Source organism: Ranitomeya variabilis, chromosome 7, assembly GCF_051348905.1.
Source record: "Ranitomeya variabilis isolate aRanVar5 chromosome 7, aRanVar5.hap1, whole genome shotgun sequence".
In the NCBI taxonomy this organism is placed as follows: domain Eukaryota; kingdom Metazoa; phylum Chordata; class Amphibia; order Anura; family Dendrobatidae; genus Ranitomeya; species Ranitomeya variabilis.
This window is the reverse complement of record NC_135238.1, coordinates 120,755,884-120,775,260: the sequence shown is the minus strand read 5'-3', so window position 1 is coordinate 120,775,260 and position 19,377 is coordinate 120,755,884. Positions and strand designations below refer to the sequence as shown.

The 19,377-nt window shown below is 44.4% G+C and overlaps 1 protein-coding gene across 1 annotated transcript in view; it reads right to left on the bottom strand.

Annotated features, from left to right (window-relative positions):
- PTH2R (parathyroid hormone 2 receptor) overlaps positions 1 to 19,377 on the bottom strand; it is a 1,733,956-nt gene that overhangs the window by 1,080,053 nt on the left and 634,526 nt on the right. The window contains exon 6 of the mRNA XM_077275688.1: positions 13,147 to 13,330. Coding sequence (XP_077131803.1) covers positions 13,147 to 13,330 — 184 coding nt within the window. The remainder of the gene's footprint in view (positions 1 to 13,146; positions 13,331 to 19,377) is intronic.

Sequence of the window (19,377 nt, the reverse complement as noted above, 5' to 3'; positions counted from 1 at the left end):
CAGTTCTTTCTGTTTGCTCCTGTCTGCAGGTCCTGGTTCGTGCATAATTAAGCTAAGTCCTGCTTCCTTGTTTTTTGGTTATTTGTATTGCTATTATTTTTTGTCCAGCTTGTACTAAATGTGATTCCTGATTTTGCTGGAAGCTCTAGGGGGCTGGTATTCTCCCCCCGGGCCGTTAGACGGTTCGGGGGTTCTTGAATATCCAGCGTGGAAATTTTGATAGGGTTTTTGCTGACCGTATAAGTCATCTTACTATATTCTGCTATTAGTCAGTGGGCCTCTCTTTGCTAAATACCTAGTTCATTCTTACGTTTGTCTTTTCTTCTTACCTCACCGTTATTATTTGTTGGGGGCTTGTATCCAACTTTTGGGGTTTTTTTCTCTGGAGGCAAGAAAGGTCTATCTTTTCCCTTCTAGGGTTAGTTAGTTCTCCGGCTGGCGCGAGACGTCTAGAACCAACGTAGGCACGTTCCCCGGCTGCTGCTATTTGTGGTGCTAGGATTAGATATACGGTCAGCCCACTTACCACTGCCCTATGAGCTGTTTTTTTGTGTTTGCAGACTTAGAATTTATTTCTGAGACCCTCTGCCATTGGGGTCATAACAGTATGACAGGCCAAAGTTGAATGTTTAATGCATTGCAGAAGTGGGATTAGAAGAAAGGAAATTCTGAGTTTTTTTTTTTTTTTCCTTTCTTCCTCCCCTTTACCTTTGAGTGGCTTGAGCTTGCTGCAGACATGAATGTCCAGACCTTGATTACAAGTGTGGACCAGCTTGCTGCTCGTGTGCAGGGCATACAATATTTTGTTACCAGTAGTCCTATGTCTGAACCTAAAATACCTATTCCTGAACTGTTCTCTGGAGACCGATTTAAGTTTAGGAATTTCAGGAATAATTGTAAATTGTTTCTATCTCTGAGACCCCGTTCATCTGGAGACTCAGCTCAGCAAGTAAAAATTGTTATCTCTTTCTTACGGGGCGACCCTCAGGATTGGGCCTTCTCGCTAGCGCCAGGAGATCCGGAATTGGCAAATATTGATGCGTTTTTTCTGGCGCTCGGATTGCTTTACGAGGAACCCAATCTTGAAATTCAGGCAGAAAAAGCCTTGCTGGCTATTTCTCAGGGCCAGGATGAAGCTGAAGTGTATTGCCAAAAATTTCGGAAATGGTCCGTGCTTACTCAGTGGAATGAGTGTGCTCTGGCCGCAAATTTCAGAAATGGCCTTTCTGAAGCCATTAAGAATGTGATGGTGGGTTTCTCCATTCCTACAAGTCTGAATGATTCCATGGCGCTGGCTATTCAAATTCACCAGCGTTTGCGGGAGCGCAAAGCCGCTAATCCTCTTGTGGTGTTGTCTGAACAAACACCTGATTTAATGCAATGTGGTAGAATTCAGACTAGAAATGAACGGAAAAATCATAGACGTCAGAATGGGTTGTGTTTTTACTGTGGTGATTCTACACATGTTATATCAGCATGCTCTAAACCCCTAACAAGGGTTGTTAGTCCTGTCGCCATTGGTAATTTGCAACCTAAATTTATTTTGTCTGTGACTTTAATTTGCTCATTGTCTTCCTACCCTGTTATGGCGTTTGTGGATTCAGGTGCTGCCCTGAGTCTTATGGATCTGTCATTTGCCAAGCGCTGTGGTTTTGTTCTTGAGCCGTTGGTAAATCCTATCCCTCTTAGAGGTATTGATGCTACGCCATTGGCGGAAAATAAACCGCAGTTTTGGACACAGGTAACCATGTGCATGACTCCTGAACATCGGGAGGTGATTCGTTTTCTTGTTCTGCATAAAATGCATGATTTGGTCGTTTTGGGGCTGCCATGGTTACAGACCCATAATCCAGTCTTGGATTGGAAGGCAATGTCTGTGTCAAGTTGGGGCTGTCAGGGAATTCATGGTGATTCCCCGCCGGTGTCTATTGCTTCCTCTACTCCTTCGGAAGTTCCTGAGTATTTGTCTGATTTTCAGGATGTATTCAGCGAGTCCAGGTCCAGTGCTCTGCCTCCTCATAGGGACTGTGACTGCGCTATAGATTTGATTCCAGGCAGTAAATTTCCTAAGGGAAGACTATTTAATCTGTCTGTACCTGAGCATACCGCAATGCGTTCATATATCAAGGAATCTCTGGAGAAGGGGCATATCCGTCCATCCTCTTCCCCTCTTGGTGCTGGATTCTTTTTTGTGGCCAAGAAAGACGGATCTTTGAGACCTTGTATTGACTATCGGCTTCTGAATAAAATCACTGTTAAATTTCAGTATCCTTTGCCTCTGTTGTCGGACTTGTTTGCCCGGATTAAAGGTGCCAAGTGGTTCACCAAAATAGATCTTCGTGGTGCGTACAACCTTGTGCGCATTAAGCAAGGAGATGAATGGAAAACTGCATTTAATACGCCCGAAGGTCATTTTGAGTACTTGGTGATGCCTTTTGGGCTCTCTAATGCTCCTTCAGTGTTTCAGTCCTTTATGCATGATATTTTCCGGAAGTATCTGGATAAATTTATGATTGTTTATCTGGATGATATTCTGGTTTTTTCTGATGATTGGGACTCGCATGTAGAGCAGGTCAGGATGGTGTTTCAGGTTTTGCGTGAGAATGCTTTGTTTGTTAAGGGCTCAAAGTGTCTCTTTGGAGTACAGAAGGTTCCCTTTTTGGGCTTTATTTTTTCCCCCTCCGCGGTGGAGATGGACCCAGTCAAGGACCGAGCTATTCATGATTGGACTCAACCCACATCAGTTAAGAGTCTTCAGAAGTTCTTGGGTTTTGCTAACTTCTACCGTCGTTTTATCGCTAATTTTTCTAGCGTTGTTAAACCTTTGACGGATATGACCAAGAAAGGTTCTGATGTTGCTAACTGGGCTCCTGCAGCCGTGGAAGCTTTCCAAGAGTTGAAGCGCCGGTTTACTTCAGCGCCTGTTTTGTGCCAGCCTGATGTCTCACTTCCCTTTCAGGTTGAAGTGGATGCTTCTGAGATTGGGGCAGGGGCCGTTTTGTCGCAGAGAGGCCCTGGTTGCTCTGTAATGAGACCATGTGCTTTTTTCTCTAGGAAGTTTTCGCCTGCTGAGCGGAATTATGATGTTGGCAATCGGGAGTTGCTGGCCATGAAGTGGGCATTTGAGGAGTGGCGTCATTGGCTCGAGGGTGCTAAGCATCGTGTGGTGGTCTTGACTGATCACAAAAATCGAATGTATCTCGAGTCTGCTAAACGCCTGAATCCTAGACAGGCCCGTTAGTCATTGTTTTTCTCCCGTTTTGACTTTGTGGTCTCGTATTTACCAGGTTCAAAGAATGTGAAGGCTGATGCTCTTTCAAGGAGCTTTGTGCCTGACTCTCCTGGAGTCGCTGAACCAGTTGGTATTCTTAAAGAGGGAGTAATCTTGTCAGCCATTTCTCCGGATTTGCGACGTGTGTTGCAGAGATTTCAGGCTGGTAGACCTGACTCTTGTCCACCTGACAGACTGTTTGTTCCTGATAAGTGTACCAGCAGAGTCATTTCCGAGGTTCATTCCTCGGTGTTGGCAGGGCATCCGGGAATTTTTGGCACCAGAGATTTGGTGGCTAGGTCCTTTTGGTGGCCTTCCTTGTCACGGGATGTGCGGTCATTTGTGCAGTCCTGTGGGACTTGTGCTCGAGCTAAGCCTTGCTGTTCTCGTGCCAGCGGGTTGCTCTTGCCCTTGCCTGTCCCGAAGGGGCCTTGGACACACATTTCCATGGATTTCATTTCAGATCTTCCGGTGTCTCAGGGCTTGTCTGTCATCTGGGTGGTATGTGATCGCTTTTCCAAGATGGTCCATTTGGTATCTTTGCCTAAGCTGCCTTCCTTTTCCGATCTGGTTCCTCTGTTCTTTCAGAATGTGGTTCATTTACACGGCATTCCTGAGAATATCGTGTCTGACAGAGGATCCCAGTTTGTTTCCAGGTTCTGGCGATCCTTTTGTGCTAAGATGGGCATTGACTTGTTGTTTTCATCTGCCTTTCATCCTCAGACTAATGGACAAACGGAGCAAACTAATCAGACTCTGGAGGCTTATTTGAGGTGTTTTGTTTCTGCAGATCAGGATGATTGGGTGACCTTCTTGCCGTTGGCTGAGTTTGCCCTTAATAATCGGGCTAGTTCCGCTACTTTGGTTTCGCCATTTTTCTGCAACTCTGGTTTCCATCCTCGTTTTTCCTCAGGACATGTGGAGCCTTCTGACTGTCCTGGAGTAGATTCTGTGGTGGATAGGTTGCAGCAGATTTGGAATCATGTGGTGGACAACTTAAAGTTGTCACAGGAGAAGGCTCAGCGTTTTGCCAACCGCCGCCGCGGTGTGGGTCCCCGACTTCGTGTTGGGGATTTGGTATGGCTGTCTTCTCGATTTGTTCCTATGAAGGTCTCCTCTCCTAAATTTAAGCCTCGCTTCATCGGTCCTTACAAGATATTGGAAATCCTTAATCCTGTGTCCTTTCGCTTGGATCTTCCGGTGTCGTTTGCCATTCACAATGTGTTCCATAGGTCTTTGTTGCGGCGGTACGTTGTACCTGTGGTCCCTTCTGTTGAGCCTCCTGCTCCGGTGTTGGTTGAGGGCGAGTTGGAGTACGTGGTGGAGAAGATCTTGGATTCTCGTCTCTCCAGGCGGAGGCTTCAGTATCTGGTCAAGTGGAAGGGCTATGGTCAGGAGGATAATTCCTGGGTGGTTGCCTCTGATGTGCATGCGGCCGATTTAGTTTGTGCCTTTCACGCTGCTCATCCTGATCGCCCTGGTGGTCTTGGTGAGGGTTCGGTGACCCCTCCTTAAAGGGGGGGTACTGTTGTGAATTAGACTTTTTTGGCTCCCTCTTGTGGTCACTAGTGATATGACTCTGGGATTGTCTTTCCTCAGTTTGGAACCCACCTGGGTCGTTAGTCCAGGGGTGTTGCTATATGAACTTCCTGAATTCTCAGTCTGGTGCCTGGCATCGTTGTAATCAGTTCTTTCTGTTTGCTCCTGTCTGCTGGTCCTGGTTCGTGCATAATTAAGCTAAGTCATGCTTCCTTGTTTTTTGGTTATTTGTATTGCTATTATTTTTTGTCCAGCTTGTACTAAATGTGATTCCTGATTTTGTTGGAAGCTCTAGGGGGCTGGTATTCTCCCCCCGGGCCGTTAGACGGTTCGGGGGTTCTTGAATATCCAGCGTGGAAATTTTGATAGGGTTTTTGCTGACCGTATAAGTCATCTTACTATATTCTGCTATTAGTCAGTGGGCCTCTCTTTGCTAAATACCTAGTTCATTCTTACGTTTGTCTTTTCTTCTTACCTCACCGTTATTATTTGTTGGGGGCTTGTATCCAACTTTTGGGTTTTTTTCTCTGGAGGCAAGAAAGGTCTATCTTTTCCCTTCTAGGGTTAGTTAGTTCTCCGGCTGGCACGAGACGTCTAGAACCAACGTAGGCACGTTCCCCGGCTGCTGCTATTTGTGGTGCTAGGATTAGATATACGGTCAGCCCAGTTACCACTGCCCTATGAGCTGGTTTTTTGTGTTTGCAGACTTAGAATTTATTTCTGAGACCCTCTGCCATTGGGGTCATAACATGATTCTGCTCATGCTATTTCTGATTGCCCTAAGCGTACTAAGAGGGTCGCTAGGTCTGTTACCATTAGTACTGTGCAGCCTAAATTTCTCTTGTCTGTTACCCTGATTTGCTCATTATCATCATTTTCTGTTATGGCATTTGTGGATTCAGGTACTGCCCTGAACTTAATGGACTTAGAGTTCGCCAGACGCTGTGGTTTTTCCTTGCAGCCTTTGCAGAGCCCTATTCCCTTAAGGGGGATTGATGCTACACCATTGGCCAAGAATAAACCTCAGTACTGGACACAGTTGACCATGTACATGGCTCCAGCACATCAGGAAGATTGTCGTTTTCTGGTGTTGCACAATTTGCATGATGTTGTTGTGCTGGGTTTTCCATGGTTACAGGTACATAATCCAGTGCTGGATTGGAAATCTATGTCTGTGTCTAGTTGGGGTTGTCAAGGGATACATAGTGATGTTCCTTTGATGTCAATTTCCTCTTCCCCTCTTCTGAAGTTCCTGAGTTTTTGTCGACTTCCAGGATGTATTTGATGGGCCCAAGTCCAGCTCCCTTCCTCCTCATAGGAACTGCGATTGTGCTATTAACTTGATTCCTGGCTGTATGTTCCCTAAGGGCCGACTTTTCAATCTGTCTGTGCCAGAGCATGCCGCCATGCGAAGTTATGTAAAGGAGTCTTTGGAGAAGGGGCATATTCGCCCGTCTTCGTCACCGTTGGGAGCTGGATTCTTCTTTGTTGCCAAGAAGGATGGCTCCTTGAGACCCTGTATAGATTATCGCCTTCTCAAAAAGATCACGGTCAAATTCCAATACCCTTTATCTTTGCTTTCTGATTTGTTTGCTTGGATTAAGGGGGCTAGTTGGTTTACTAAGATTGACCTTCGAGGGGCTCATAATCTTGTTCGTATTAACCAAGGTGACGAATGGCTCTCTAATGCTCCATCTGTGTTTCAGTCCTTTATGCATGATATCTTCCGGAATTATCTTGATAAATTCATGATTGTATATTTGGATGATATTTTGTTTTTTTCCGATGATTGGGAGTCTCATGTGAAACAGGTCAGGATGGTATTTCAGATCCTTCGTGCTAATGCTTTGTTTGTGATGGGGTCTAAGTGCCTTTTTGGAGTTCAGAAGGTTTCTTTTTTGGGGTTCATTTTTTCTCCCTCAGCTATAGACATGGATCCTGTTAAGGTCCAGGCCATTCATGATTGGATTCAACCCACATCTGTGAAGAGCCTTCAGAAATTTTTGGGCTTTGCTAATTTTTATCGCCGTTTCATTGCTAACTTTTCCAGTGTGGTTAAGCCCCTGACCGATTTGACGAAGAAAGGCGCTAATGTGTTGAATTGGTCCTCTGCGGCTGTTGAGGCCTTTCAGGAGCTTAAACGTCGTTTTACTTCTGCCCCTGTGTTGCGTCAGCCGGATGTTTCTCTTCCTTTTCAGGTTGAGGTTGACGTTTCTGAGATTGGGGCAGGGGCCGTTTTGTCTCAGAGAAGTTCTGATGGTTCTTTGATGAAACCGTGTGCCTTCTTCTCCAGAAAGTTTTCGCCTGCTGAGCGTAATTATGATGTCGGCAATCGGGAGTTGTTGGCTATGAAGTGGGCATTCGAGGAGTGGCGACATTGGCTTGAGGGAGTCAAGCATCGCTTTGTGGTCTTGACCGATCATAAGAATCTGATTTACCTCGAGTCTGCCAAGCGGTTGAATCCTAGACAAGCTCGATGGTCCCTGTTTTTCTCCCACTTTGATTTTGTGGTCTCGTATCTTCCGGGATCTAAGAATGTGAAGGCTGATGCCCTCTCTAGGAGTTTTTTGCCTGATTCTCCGGGTGTCCTTGAGCCGGTTGGTATTCTCATGGAGGGGGTGATTGTTTCTGCCATCTCCCCTGATTTTCGGCGGGTGCTTCAGGAGTTTCAGGCTGATAAACCTGACCGCTGTCCAGTGGGGAAACTGTTTGTTCCTGATAGATGGACAAGTAAGGTAATTTCTGAGGTTCATTGTTCGGTGTTGGCTGGTCATCCTGGGATTTTTGGTACCAGAGATTTGGTTGCTAGGTCCTTTTGGTGGCCTTCCTTGTCGCGGGATGTGCGTTCTTTTGTGCAGGCCTGTGGGACTTGTGCCCGGGCCAAGCCTTGCTGCTCCCGTGCTAGTGGGTTGCTTTTGCCTTTGCCGGTCCCTGAGGGGCCCTGGATGCATATTTCCATGGATTTTATTTCGGATCTTCCTGTTTCCCAGAAGATGTCTGTTATCTGGGTGGTTTGTGACCGGTTTTCTAAGATGGTTCATTTGGTACCTTTGCCTAAATTGCCTTCCTCCTCTGATTTGGTTCCATTGTTTTTTCAGCATGTGGTTCGTTTGCATGGCATTCCGGAGAATATTGTGTGTGACAGAGGTTCCCAGTTTGTTTCTAGGTTTTGGCGGTCCTTTTGTGCTAGAATGGGCATTGATTTGTCTTTTTCTTCAGCATTTCATCCTCAGACAAATGGCCAAACTGAGCGAACCAATCAGACCTTGGAAACCTATTTGAGATGCTTTGTGTCTGCTGATCAGGATGATTGGGTGACCTTCTTGCCGTTGGCCGAGTTTGCCCTTAATAATCGGGCTAGTTCGTCTACCTTGGTTTCTCCTTTTTTTTGTAATTTTGGTTTTCATCCTCGTTTTTCTTCAGGGCAGGTTGAGCCTTCTGACTGTCCTGGTGTGGATTCTGTGGTGGACAGGTTACAGCAGATTTGGACTCATGTGGCAGACAATTTGACGTTGTCTCAGGAAAAGGCTCAAAGTTTTGCTAACCGTCGTCGGTGTGTTGGTCCCCGGCTTCGTGTTGAGGATTTAGTCTGGTTATCTTCTCATCATGTTCCTATGACGGTTTCTTCCCCTAAGTTCAAGCCTCGCTTTATTGGTCCTTATAAGATTTCTGAAATTATCAATCCGGTATCTTTTTGTTTGGCCCTTCCAGCTTCTTTTTCCATTCGTAATGTTTTCCATCGATCTATGTTGCGGAGATATGTGGTGCCCGTGGTTCCCTCTGTTGATCCTCCTGCTCCGGTGTTGGTTGAGGGGGAGTTGGAATATGTGGTGGAGAAGATTTTGGATTCTCGTTTTTCGAGGCGGAAGCTTCAGTATCTGGTCAAGTGGAAGGGTTATGGCCAGGAGGATAATTCTTGGGTTGTTGCTTCCGATGTCCATGCTGCCGATTTGGTTCGTGCTTTTCACTTGGCTCATCTGGATCGGCCTGGGGGCTCTGGTGAGGGTTCGGTGACTTCTCCTCAAGGGGGGTACTGTTGTGAATTCCGTTCTTGGGCTCCCTCCGGTGGTTGTGAATGGCACTTTTGTGAATTCTGTTCTTGGGCTCCCTCTGGTGGTTTTGAGTGGAACTGCTGCTCCTTGGGTTTAGCATTAGCAGCTGCTTTCACTGATCGTCTCTCCTGGCTCTGCTATTTAACCTGGCTCTGGGCTGTAGCCTTTTCTGTTCTGTCTATTTAGGTAGTTTTGGCCTCCTTTGCTAAATCCTGTTTTCATTCTGTGTATGTCATTTCCCTCTCCACTCACAGTCAATATTTGTGGGGGGCTATCTTTCCTTTGGGGGTTTTCTCTGAGGCAAGATAGCTTTCTGTTTCCATCTTTAGGGGTAGTTAGTTCTCAGGCTGTGACGAGGTGTCTAGGGAGTGACAGGAACATCCCACGGCTACTTCTAGTGTTGGTGTTAGGATTAGGAACTGCGGTCAGTACAGATACCACCTCCTCAGAGCTTGTCCCATGTTGCCTCTTAAGCACCAGGTCATAACACACAGCATCTTGCAGCGGCATGCTATTCCATCCGGTTTGCATTTAGTTGGACCATCATTTATTTTTCAGCAGAACAATGACCCCAAACACACCTCCAGACTGTGTAAGGGCTATTTGACCAAGAAGGAGAGTGATGGGATGCTACGCCAGATGACCTGGCCTCCACAGTCACCAGACTGGAACCCAATCGAGATGGTTTGGGGTGAGCTGGACCGCAGAGTGAAGGCAAAAGGGCCAACAAGTGCTAAGCATCTCTGGGAACTCCTTCAAGATTGTTGGAAGACCATTCCCGGTGACTACCTCTTGAAGCTCATAAAGAGGATGCCAAGAGTGTGCAAAGAAGTCATCAAAGCAAAAGGTGGCTACTTTGAAGAGCCTAGAATATAAGACATAATTTCAGTTGTTTCACACTTTTTTGGTAAGTTTATAATTCCACATGTGTTAATTCATAGTTTTGATGCCTTCTGTGTGAATGTACAATTTTCATAGTCATGAAAATACAGAAAAATCTTTAAATGAGAAGGTGTGTCCAAACTTTTGGTCTGTACTGTATGTGCCAGGAGCAGTCACGGATCGCCCCCGGCACATTAACCCCCGGCACACTGTGATCAAACATGATCGCAGCATTCCGGGGGCATAGGGAAGCATTGCGCAGGGAGGGGGCTCCCTATGGGCTTCCCTGAGACCCTCGGTTCAAGGCGATGTGCTCACCTTGTACCGAGCCTCTCCTCCCTGCAGGCCCTGGATCCAAAATGGCCTTCCGGGTCCAGCAGGGAGGTGGCTGCTCAGAGCAGGGGCCTGTAAGCCTGGAGCAGCGCACTTCAGATCGCTGATCTGACACAGTGCTCTGCAAAGGGTCAGATCAGTGATCTGTCACTATATAGTGATGTCCCCCCCCCTGGGACAATGTGATAATGCAAAAAAAAAAATATTTAGATGTGTAAAAAAAAAAAAAAAGAATAATAATTCCTAAATAAAGAAAAAAAAATTGTTCCCATAAATACATTTCTTTATCTAAATTAAAAAAAACAATAAAAGTACACATATTTAGTATCACTGCGTCCGTAACGACCCGACCTATAAAACTGTCCCATTAGTTAACCCCTTCAGTGAACACCGTAAAAAAAAAAACACGAGACAAAAAAACAACGCTTTATTATCATACCGCAGAACAAAAAGTGAAATAACAAGCGATCAAAAAGATATATATAAATATCCATGGTACCACTGAAAACGTCATCTTGTCCTGCAAAAAATGAGCTGCCATACAGCATAATCAGCGAAAAAATAAAAAAATTATAGTCCTCAGAATAAAGCAATAGAAAAATAATTATTTTTTCTATGAAATAGTTTTTATAGTATAAAAGCGCCAAAACATAAAAACAAATAAATGAGGTATCGCTGTAGTCATACTGACCCGAAGATTAAAACTGCTTTATCAATTTTACCAAACATGGAACGGTAAAAACGCCCCCCCCCCAAAAGAAATTCATGAATAGCTGGTTTTTGGTCATTCTGTCTCACAAAAATCGGAATAAAAAGCGATCAAAAAATGTCACGCGTCTGAAAATGTTACCAATAAAAATGTCAACTCTTCCCGCAGAAAACAAGACCTCACGTGACTCTGTGGTTCAAAATGTGGAAAAATTATAGCTCAAAATGTGGAGACGCAAAAACTGTGTTTTGCAATAAACTCTTTTAGTGTGTGACAGCTGCCTATCATAAAAACCAGCAAAAAAAACCCTATAAAAGTAAATCAAACCCCCCTTCATCACCCCCTTAGTTAGGGAAAAATAATAAAATTAAAACAATTTATTTATTTCCATTTTCCCATTAGGTTAGGGCTAGGGTTAGGGTTAGGGCTAGGGTTAGGGCTATGGTTATGGCTAGGGTTAGGGTTGGGGTTAGGGTTGGGGCTAGGGTTAGGGCTAAAGTTAGGGTTAGGGTTGGGGGGGTGTTGGAGTTAGGGGTGTGGTTAGGGTTGGGATTAGGGTTAGGGGTGTGCTGGGGTTAGGGGTGTGGTTGGGGTTCAGGGTGTGGTTGGGATTAGAGTTAGGGGTGTGTTTGGGTTAGGGTTTCAGTTACAATTGGGGGTTTCCATTGTTAAGGCACATCAGGGCTCTCCAAACGCGACATGGCGTCTGATCTCAATCCCAGCCAATTTTGCGTTGAAAAAGTAAAACAGTGCTCCTTCCCTTCCGAGCTTCCCCGTACACCCAAACAGGGGTTTACCCCAACATATGGGGTATCAGCATACTAAGGACAAAATGTACAACAACTTTTGGGGTCCAATTTCTCTTGTTACCCTTGGGAAAATAAAAATTTGGGGGGCTAAAAAAACATTTTTGTGGGAAAAAAATGATTTTTTATTTTCACAGCTCTGCATTATAAACTGTAATGAAACACTTGGGGGTTCAAAGTTCTCACAACACATCTAGATTCCCTCAGGGGTCTAATTTCCAATATGCAGTCACTTGTGGGGGGTTTCTACAGTTTAGGTACATCAGGGGCTCTGCAAATGCAACATGACGCCTGCAGACCAATCTATCTAAGTCTGCATTCCAAATTGCGCTCCTTCCCTTTCAAGTTCTGCCATGCGCCCAAACGGTGGTCCCCCCCCCTTTTATGGGGTATCAGCGTACTCAGGACAAATTGGCCAGCAACTTTTGGGGTCCAATTTCTCCTGTTACCCTTGGAAAAGTACAAAACTGGGGCTAAAAATAATTATTGTGGAAAAAATATGATTTTTTTATTTTTACGGCTCTGCATTATAAACTTCTGTGAAGCACTTGGTTGGTCAAAGTGCTCAACACACATCTAGATAAGATAATGGTGTCACTTGTGGGGGTTTCAATGTTTAGGCACATCAGGGGCTCTCCAAATGCAACATGGCGTCCCATCTCAATTCCAGTCAATTTTGCGTTGAAAAGTCAAATGGTGCTCCTTCCCTTCCGAGCTCTGCCATGCGCCCAAACAGTGGTTTACCCCCACATATCGGGTCTCGGCGTACTCAGGACAAATTGCACAACAACTTTTGGGGTTCATTTTCTCCTGTTACCCTTGGTAAAATAAAACAAATTGGAGCTGAAGTTAATTTTTTGTGAAAAAAAGTTAAATGTTCATACTTTTTTTAAACATTCCAAAAATTCCTGTGAAAAACCTGAAGGGTTAATAAACTATTTGAATGTGGTTTTCAGCACCTTGAGGGGTGCTGTTTTGGGGTGCATTTTCTATTATATAGACCCCTCAAAATAACTTCAAATGTGATGTGGTCCCTAAAAAAAATGTTGTTGTTAATATGAGAAATTGCTGGTCAACTTTTAACGCTTATATCTCCCTAACAAAAAAAAATTTTGGTTCCAAAATTGTGTGGATGTAAAGTAAACATGTGGGTAATATTATTAAGTATTTTGTGTGACATATCTCTGTGACTTAAGGGCATAAAAATTCAAAGTTGGAAAATTGCAAAAATGACAAAATTTTTGTCAAATTTCCTTTTTTTTACAAATAAACGCAGGTAACATCAAAGAAATTTTACCACTATCGTGAAGAAAAATATGTCATGAGAAAACAGTGTCAGGATCACTGGGATCCGTAGAAGCGTTCCAGAGTTATAACCTCATAAAGTGACAGTAGTCAGAATTGTAAAAATTGGCCCGGTCATTAACGTGCAAACCACCCTTGGGGCTTAAGGGGTTAAAATTAAATGGTCATAGCAGATAATAATGTTTGGATTTGATGATTACATCTTCTAAAATATGATAAGATATAGAAATAATTATTTTGTTGACTTACATATTGTGATTTATCCAGCACAGGGGTCATGATATTCCTTGTGTCACCCATGAGCATGGCATCTAATTCCTTTACTCCTACGTGAGTGTGAACCACTTTGTCCTTAATGAAAATGCTGGCAGCTCTCAACATAAATGAGACAAATAAATGCATGTGGATGTAGTTCCTGGTACAGTGCAATCTCCTGTAAAAATATATATTTAGATTAGTTCACTCAAAACAAATCGCAGACAAATCTTTAAACACCCACTATAAAATCATTAATGATGATCAGTCATTTAGCTGACAGGTTGTTTTACAAGATGAAGAAATCAATTACAATTAAGTATGTAAATAAACAGGAGACTTCACACAAAATAGACTTCATCCTCAGTAATTAGCAAGAATGTTCCAGTTCACTAACACATTTTACATCACTTCAATTATTTTTGGATGAAATTAGACTTTTGACAAGCAACGTACACTGTGTTCCAAATTATTATGCAAATTGGATTTAAGTGTGATAAAGATTTAATTGTTTTGTTTTTCAAATAAACTTGTGGATGGTATTGTGTCTCAGGGCTCAATGGATCACTGAAATCAGTCTTAAACACATGGGATAATTAGTTTTCCAGGTGATTCTAATTAAAGGAAAACTACTTAAAAATGATGTTCCACATTATTAAGCAGGTCACAGTTTTCAAGTAACATGGGAAAGAAAAAGGATCTCTCTGCTGCTGAAAAGCATCAAATAGTGCAATGCCTTGGTGAAGGGATGAAAACATTAGAAATTTCCCGAAAACTTAAGCGTGATCATCGTACTGTTAAGAGATTTGTGGCTGTATCTGAGCACAGATGTGTTTGTGCTGATAAAGGCATAATGAGGAAGATTTCTGCCAGGCAAGTTCATCGGATTAAGAAAGCAGCTGCTAAAAAGCCATTACAAAGCAGCAAACAGATATTTGAAGCTGCTGGTGCCTCTGGAGTCCCTCGAACCTCAAGGTGTAGGCTCCTTCAAAGGCTTGCTGTGGTGCATAAACCTACTATTTGGCCACCCTTAAACATTGTTCACAAGCAGAAATGGTTGCATTGGGCCCACACATACATGAAGACTAATTCTTGTTTACTGATAAGTGTTGAGCAACCCTGGATGGTCCAGATGGATGGAGTAGTGGATGATTGGTGGATGGCCACTATGTCCCAACAAGGCTGCAACAAGAGCAAGGAGGTGGAGGAGTCATGTTTTGGGCCGGAATCATGGAGAAACAGCTGGTAGGGCCCTTTAAGGTTCCAGAAGGTGTGAAAATGACCTCTGCAAAGTATATAGAGTTTCTGACTGCCAACTTTCCTCCATGGTATAAAAAGCAGAAATGTGCCTTCAGGAGCAAAATCATCTTCATGCATGACAATGCACCATCTCATGCTGCAAAGAAAACCTCTGAGTCATTGGCTGCTATGGGCATAAAAGGAGATAAACTCATGGTGTGGCCACCATCTTCCCCTGACCTCAACCCTATAGAGAACCTTTGGTGTATCATCAAGCAAAAGATCTATGAGGGTGGGAGGCAGTTCACTTTAAAACAGCAGCTCTAGGAGGCTATTCTGACTTCATGCAAGGAAATGCAAGCAGAAACTCTCCAAAAACTCACAAGTTCAATGGATGCAAGAATTGTGAAGGTGATGTCAAAGAAGGGTCCTATGTTAACATGTAACTTGGCCTGTTAGGACGTTTTGGAGTTAAATAGCTTTTTTGTTCAGTGAATGTGACCTCCTAATGCTGCAAATTCCACAAATGAGCATTTTCAGTTCTTTAAAACATATCAAATGTTTAGAAATTCTATTGTGCCTAATAATTTGGAACAGTGCATTTTAAGTTTTTATTCATTTTGGAGATTATACTGTTATCATTGGAAGGTTTATTCAATAAAATTCGATGTATACTCTAACGGGTGATTACTTTTATTAGACTGACTGTCATTTGCACCAACTATTTAGGAAAATCAGAGAAAAATGTAATTTGCATAATAATTTGGAACATAGTGTAAAGTGAACTCAGGTAATGGCAGTGGAGTTCTGTACTGTAGTTTACATTATGGTTCATTTAATTACAAGATTCATCATCTCCTGACACTAATGAATTATGTAATGAAATTGTTCCACACTGATTCTTCCACAAGCATGAAGCAATGTCACATTGTTGCACATCCCAATTTGTGAATCAGCAATAGCAAGGCCAAAGGATAAGTTAAGACTATGCATTTTGCCAAAAGTTGTGCAGCTGGAAAATTACAAATTTGCCACATTAAATAAATGTATTAACAGTTTTTATTTATGGTTAGAGATGAGTGGATCGCTTATCGCAGCCTTGGTCCGTGGTTCAGGTTAATGCTCTGTGGCCAAAGACAGGAGCGTTACGAATCTCCTGAGATTCTGAGTTCTGCAGAGCAGTGCTTGATTCCTTGGCCTGGCATGATATCATCTGTATGGTGCGGCGCACACATGACGTTTATTTATAAGCTGAGCATGGGATTCCGGGGGTTAAGGAATTTTGCCTATGGATAGAGAAAACTGACTTGCACTGTGGACCAGCTTGGGTCAAATTATCCACTCATCTCTACTTGTGGGGCAATGATTATGATGGAATCAGTTCTGAAAACATTTAATAGTATCTTGAAAATATGCACAACCAATGTAGGGATAACATTCTATGTATTTTTTGGCACAGTTTTGTAGTTTATTTTACCTGCACATCAATGCACAGAACAGACAAACAATACAGAGATTCAGTAAAAATGCAAGATTTGGACACTCAGAAAAAGCTATTCACTTTTTAATTTATAGATTCGGACCTCTCTCCAGGTCCACTTGAAGCGGGGCAAGACGAGATGGCATGTATCGATGCCCAAATATTTGAGCAGCCACGGTCATATGAAGGTGATGGTGGCAAATTTTCACAAGAGGTGGACAATGATGAGAGACAATTGCCAAAACGTCAGGAGGAGGATCAGGGTGCGGAAGTGGAAAACGAGGTGGTTGATGATATAGTAACTGACCCAAGCTGGCAGGAGGACACGCAGAGTGAGCACAGCAGCACACAGAGGGAGGGAGGCATAGCACCCAAACAGCCAGGAAGAAGCAGTGTAGTGGCTGCAGATAGAAGGCGGGCAACCGTTCCCCATAACAACAACACGAAGGAAGTTGCCAGTCCAACTGTTAGGTCTTCCCGAGTCTGGTTGTTTTTTAAAGACTGCCAATAACCCCAAAAAGACCATTTGCACTACCTGCCAGGCTAGCATCAGCAGGGGCAGCAAAACTATCTGCCTTACCACCAGCAGCATGATCAGGCACATGGCAGGAAAGCACCCGACTTTGTGGGCTGAACCCCATGGTCCAGAAACAGTGTCTGTGGGTGACAACAATTCTTCTTCCCACTGTTGTGTGTGCAAGCCAATCCCCTGTCCATGGTGCATGTGAAGATGCCTCCTGCCCTGCACCTGTCATTGCATCCACTCAACTAGCACCATCAGCAAGCATGTCCATGTCCTTGTCCCAGCACAGCTTTCAGTTGTCCATACGCCAGTCCTTGAAATGCAAGCACAGATACGCAATTAATGTTCCACAGGCCACACTACTAAATTCATACATTTCTAGACTGCTTGCGCTCAAAATGTTGCCGTTTAGACTCATGGAGATGGAAACTTTCTGCAACCTGATGGCGGCAGCCATCCCTCAGTACTCAGTCCCCAGCCACCATTATTTCTCCCAGGTTCCATCCCCACATTACACAAGCATGTGTCCCACAACATTAGCCATGCCCTCAACAATGCTGTTACTGGGAAAGTCCACCTAACCACGGACATGTGGACAACTGCTTGTGGGCAGGGACGGTACATCTCACTGAAAGAACACTGGGTTAACATAGTGTAAGCCGGGATTCAGTTGGACCTTGGGATGGAACACATCCTCGTGACACCGAGGATTGTGGGCCCTACATCAATCAGGGTTGCCCCAACAGTCTACAGCTCCTGCACATCCTCCTTCTCTTCAACCTCCATCTCCGAAATGACCACAACAATCACAAGCTGGAAGCACTGCAGCACTGCCTCAGCCAAGTGGCAACAAGCTGTGCTGAAGCTAATATGCTTAGGTGAAAAACTGCACAATGCTGAAGAGTTGTGGAAAGCTCTGAAAGATCAGGCAGATCTGTGGCTGACACCATTGAACCTACAGCCAGGTATGGTCATGTGTGACAATGGCCAGAACCTGGTGGCAGCTCTGAAGCAAGGCGAGCTCACACAAGTACCATGCCTGGCCCATGTACTTAACCTCGTAGTTCAGCATTTTTTCAAAACCTACCCGGAGATGCTGGATCTTCTGTTCAAAGTATGCCGCCTGTGTGCCCATTTTAGAAAGTCAGCTACAGCTTACGCCGCCCTTTCTGTGTTTCAGCAGCTTTTGCAGCTTCCAGCTCACCGACTGTTGTGTGATGTTCCCACGAGTTGGAACTCTGCACTGCAGATGTTGGATTTGTGAGTAAAATAAGGCAGTTGTTGACTACCAGAATCAAAAAAGCTATTGGTATTCAGTTCAGACTCCACAAATAAGACCTCAGGAGTGGATATGGATGTCAGACATATGAACCATCCTCCAAAATTTTGAAGACTCCACCAAGATGGCGAGCGGCAATGACGCCATAATTAACATCACCATCCTGCTTCTCTGTGTTCTGAAATGCTCTCTGTTCACAATCAAAGAGGATGTATTGCAGGGAGAGTACGATAACATGGAGCACGGAACCATACAGGGTGATTACACACAGCCCAGCCTCATCTCATCCCAATGTGGATTGGGTGACAATGAGGAAGAGGATGAAGAAGAACAGGAGCTACTTTCATGCACTGTAGATGGTACTACCTGCACATCTCTCATATGGTCTGTTCTGCGTGGATGGCCTGAGGACAGGGAGGAAGAGTAGGATAAGGAGAAGAAGAGCATGGTCAGTCATCCTCTTGCTGAGGACATGGAAGTCTTGCTTGTTAGCAGTCTGTCATGCATGGCTTAGTTTATGTTGTGCTGCCTTTCCCGTGACCCTCGCATTCTCAAAACTTTGGGTGATAGTCATTACTGGTTGATGACACTTCTAGACCCACTTTACAAGAAGATCTTTCTATCTCTTTTTCCAGAGGCAGACAGGTCTACTAAAATGGGGCAATACCAGAGGGCCAATGTTGAGGAATCATTTAAAAAAAATTCCCTTCTGAAAATGCTGGCGGCAAAGGTCACAGTTCGTTGGACAACCGATGAGTACAGGTGAGAGAGACAACTCCAATCCAGCAAAGGCAGGGGAACACTGGCAAAGTTCTAGGAGAGTTTCCTCAGACCCTCTCATTGCACTGGCCCTGAGGCACGAGGTACTCTCACAAGGAGTGCAAAGTTTTGGAAGATGCTGAGCGAGTATCTTACTGACTGTACCAACGTGCTCCGTGATTCCTCTGTGCCTTATAATTATTGGGTATACTAGCTGGACATGTGCCATGAACTGGCTCTCAACGCCTTGGAGATCCTGGCCTGCCATGTCACTAGTGTTTTGTAAGAGCGGGATTTTAGTGCCGCTGGAGGAATCATAACTAGTGTTGAGCGATACCGTCCGATACTTGAAAGTATCGGTATCGGATAGTATCGGCCGATACCCGAAAAGTATCGGATATCGCCGATACCGATACCCGATACCAATACAAGTCAATGGGACACCAAGTATTGGAAGGTATCCTGGATGGTTCCCAGGGTCTGAAGTAGAGGAAACTCTCCTTCAGGCCCTGGAATCCGTATTAATGTGTAAAATAAAGAATTAAAATAAAAAATATTGATATACTCACCCGTCCGGAGGCCCCTGCACCTTACCGCTGTTAACCGGCAGCCTGCTTTGCTTAAAATGAGCGCGTTCAGGACCTTCCATGACGTCACGGCTTCTGATGGGTCGCGTGCCGCTCATGTGACCGCCACGCGACCAATCACAAGCCGCGACGCCATTCTCAGGTCCTAAATTCCTAGAATGAGGAGTTTAGGGCCTGAGAATGACATCGCGGCTTGTGATTGGTGGTGGTCAAATGAGCGGCACGCGACCAATCAGAAGCCGTGACGTCATGGAAGGTCCTAAACGCGCTCATTTTAAGCAAAGCAGGCTGCCGGTTAACAACGGTAAGGTGCAGGGGCCTCCGGAGAGGTGAGTATATCCATATTTATTATTTTAAT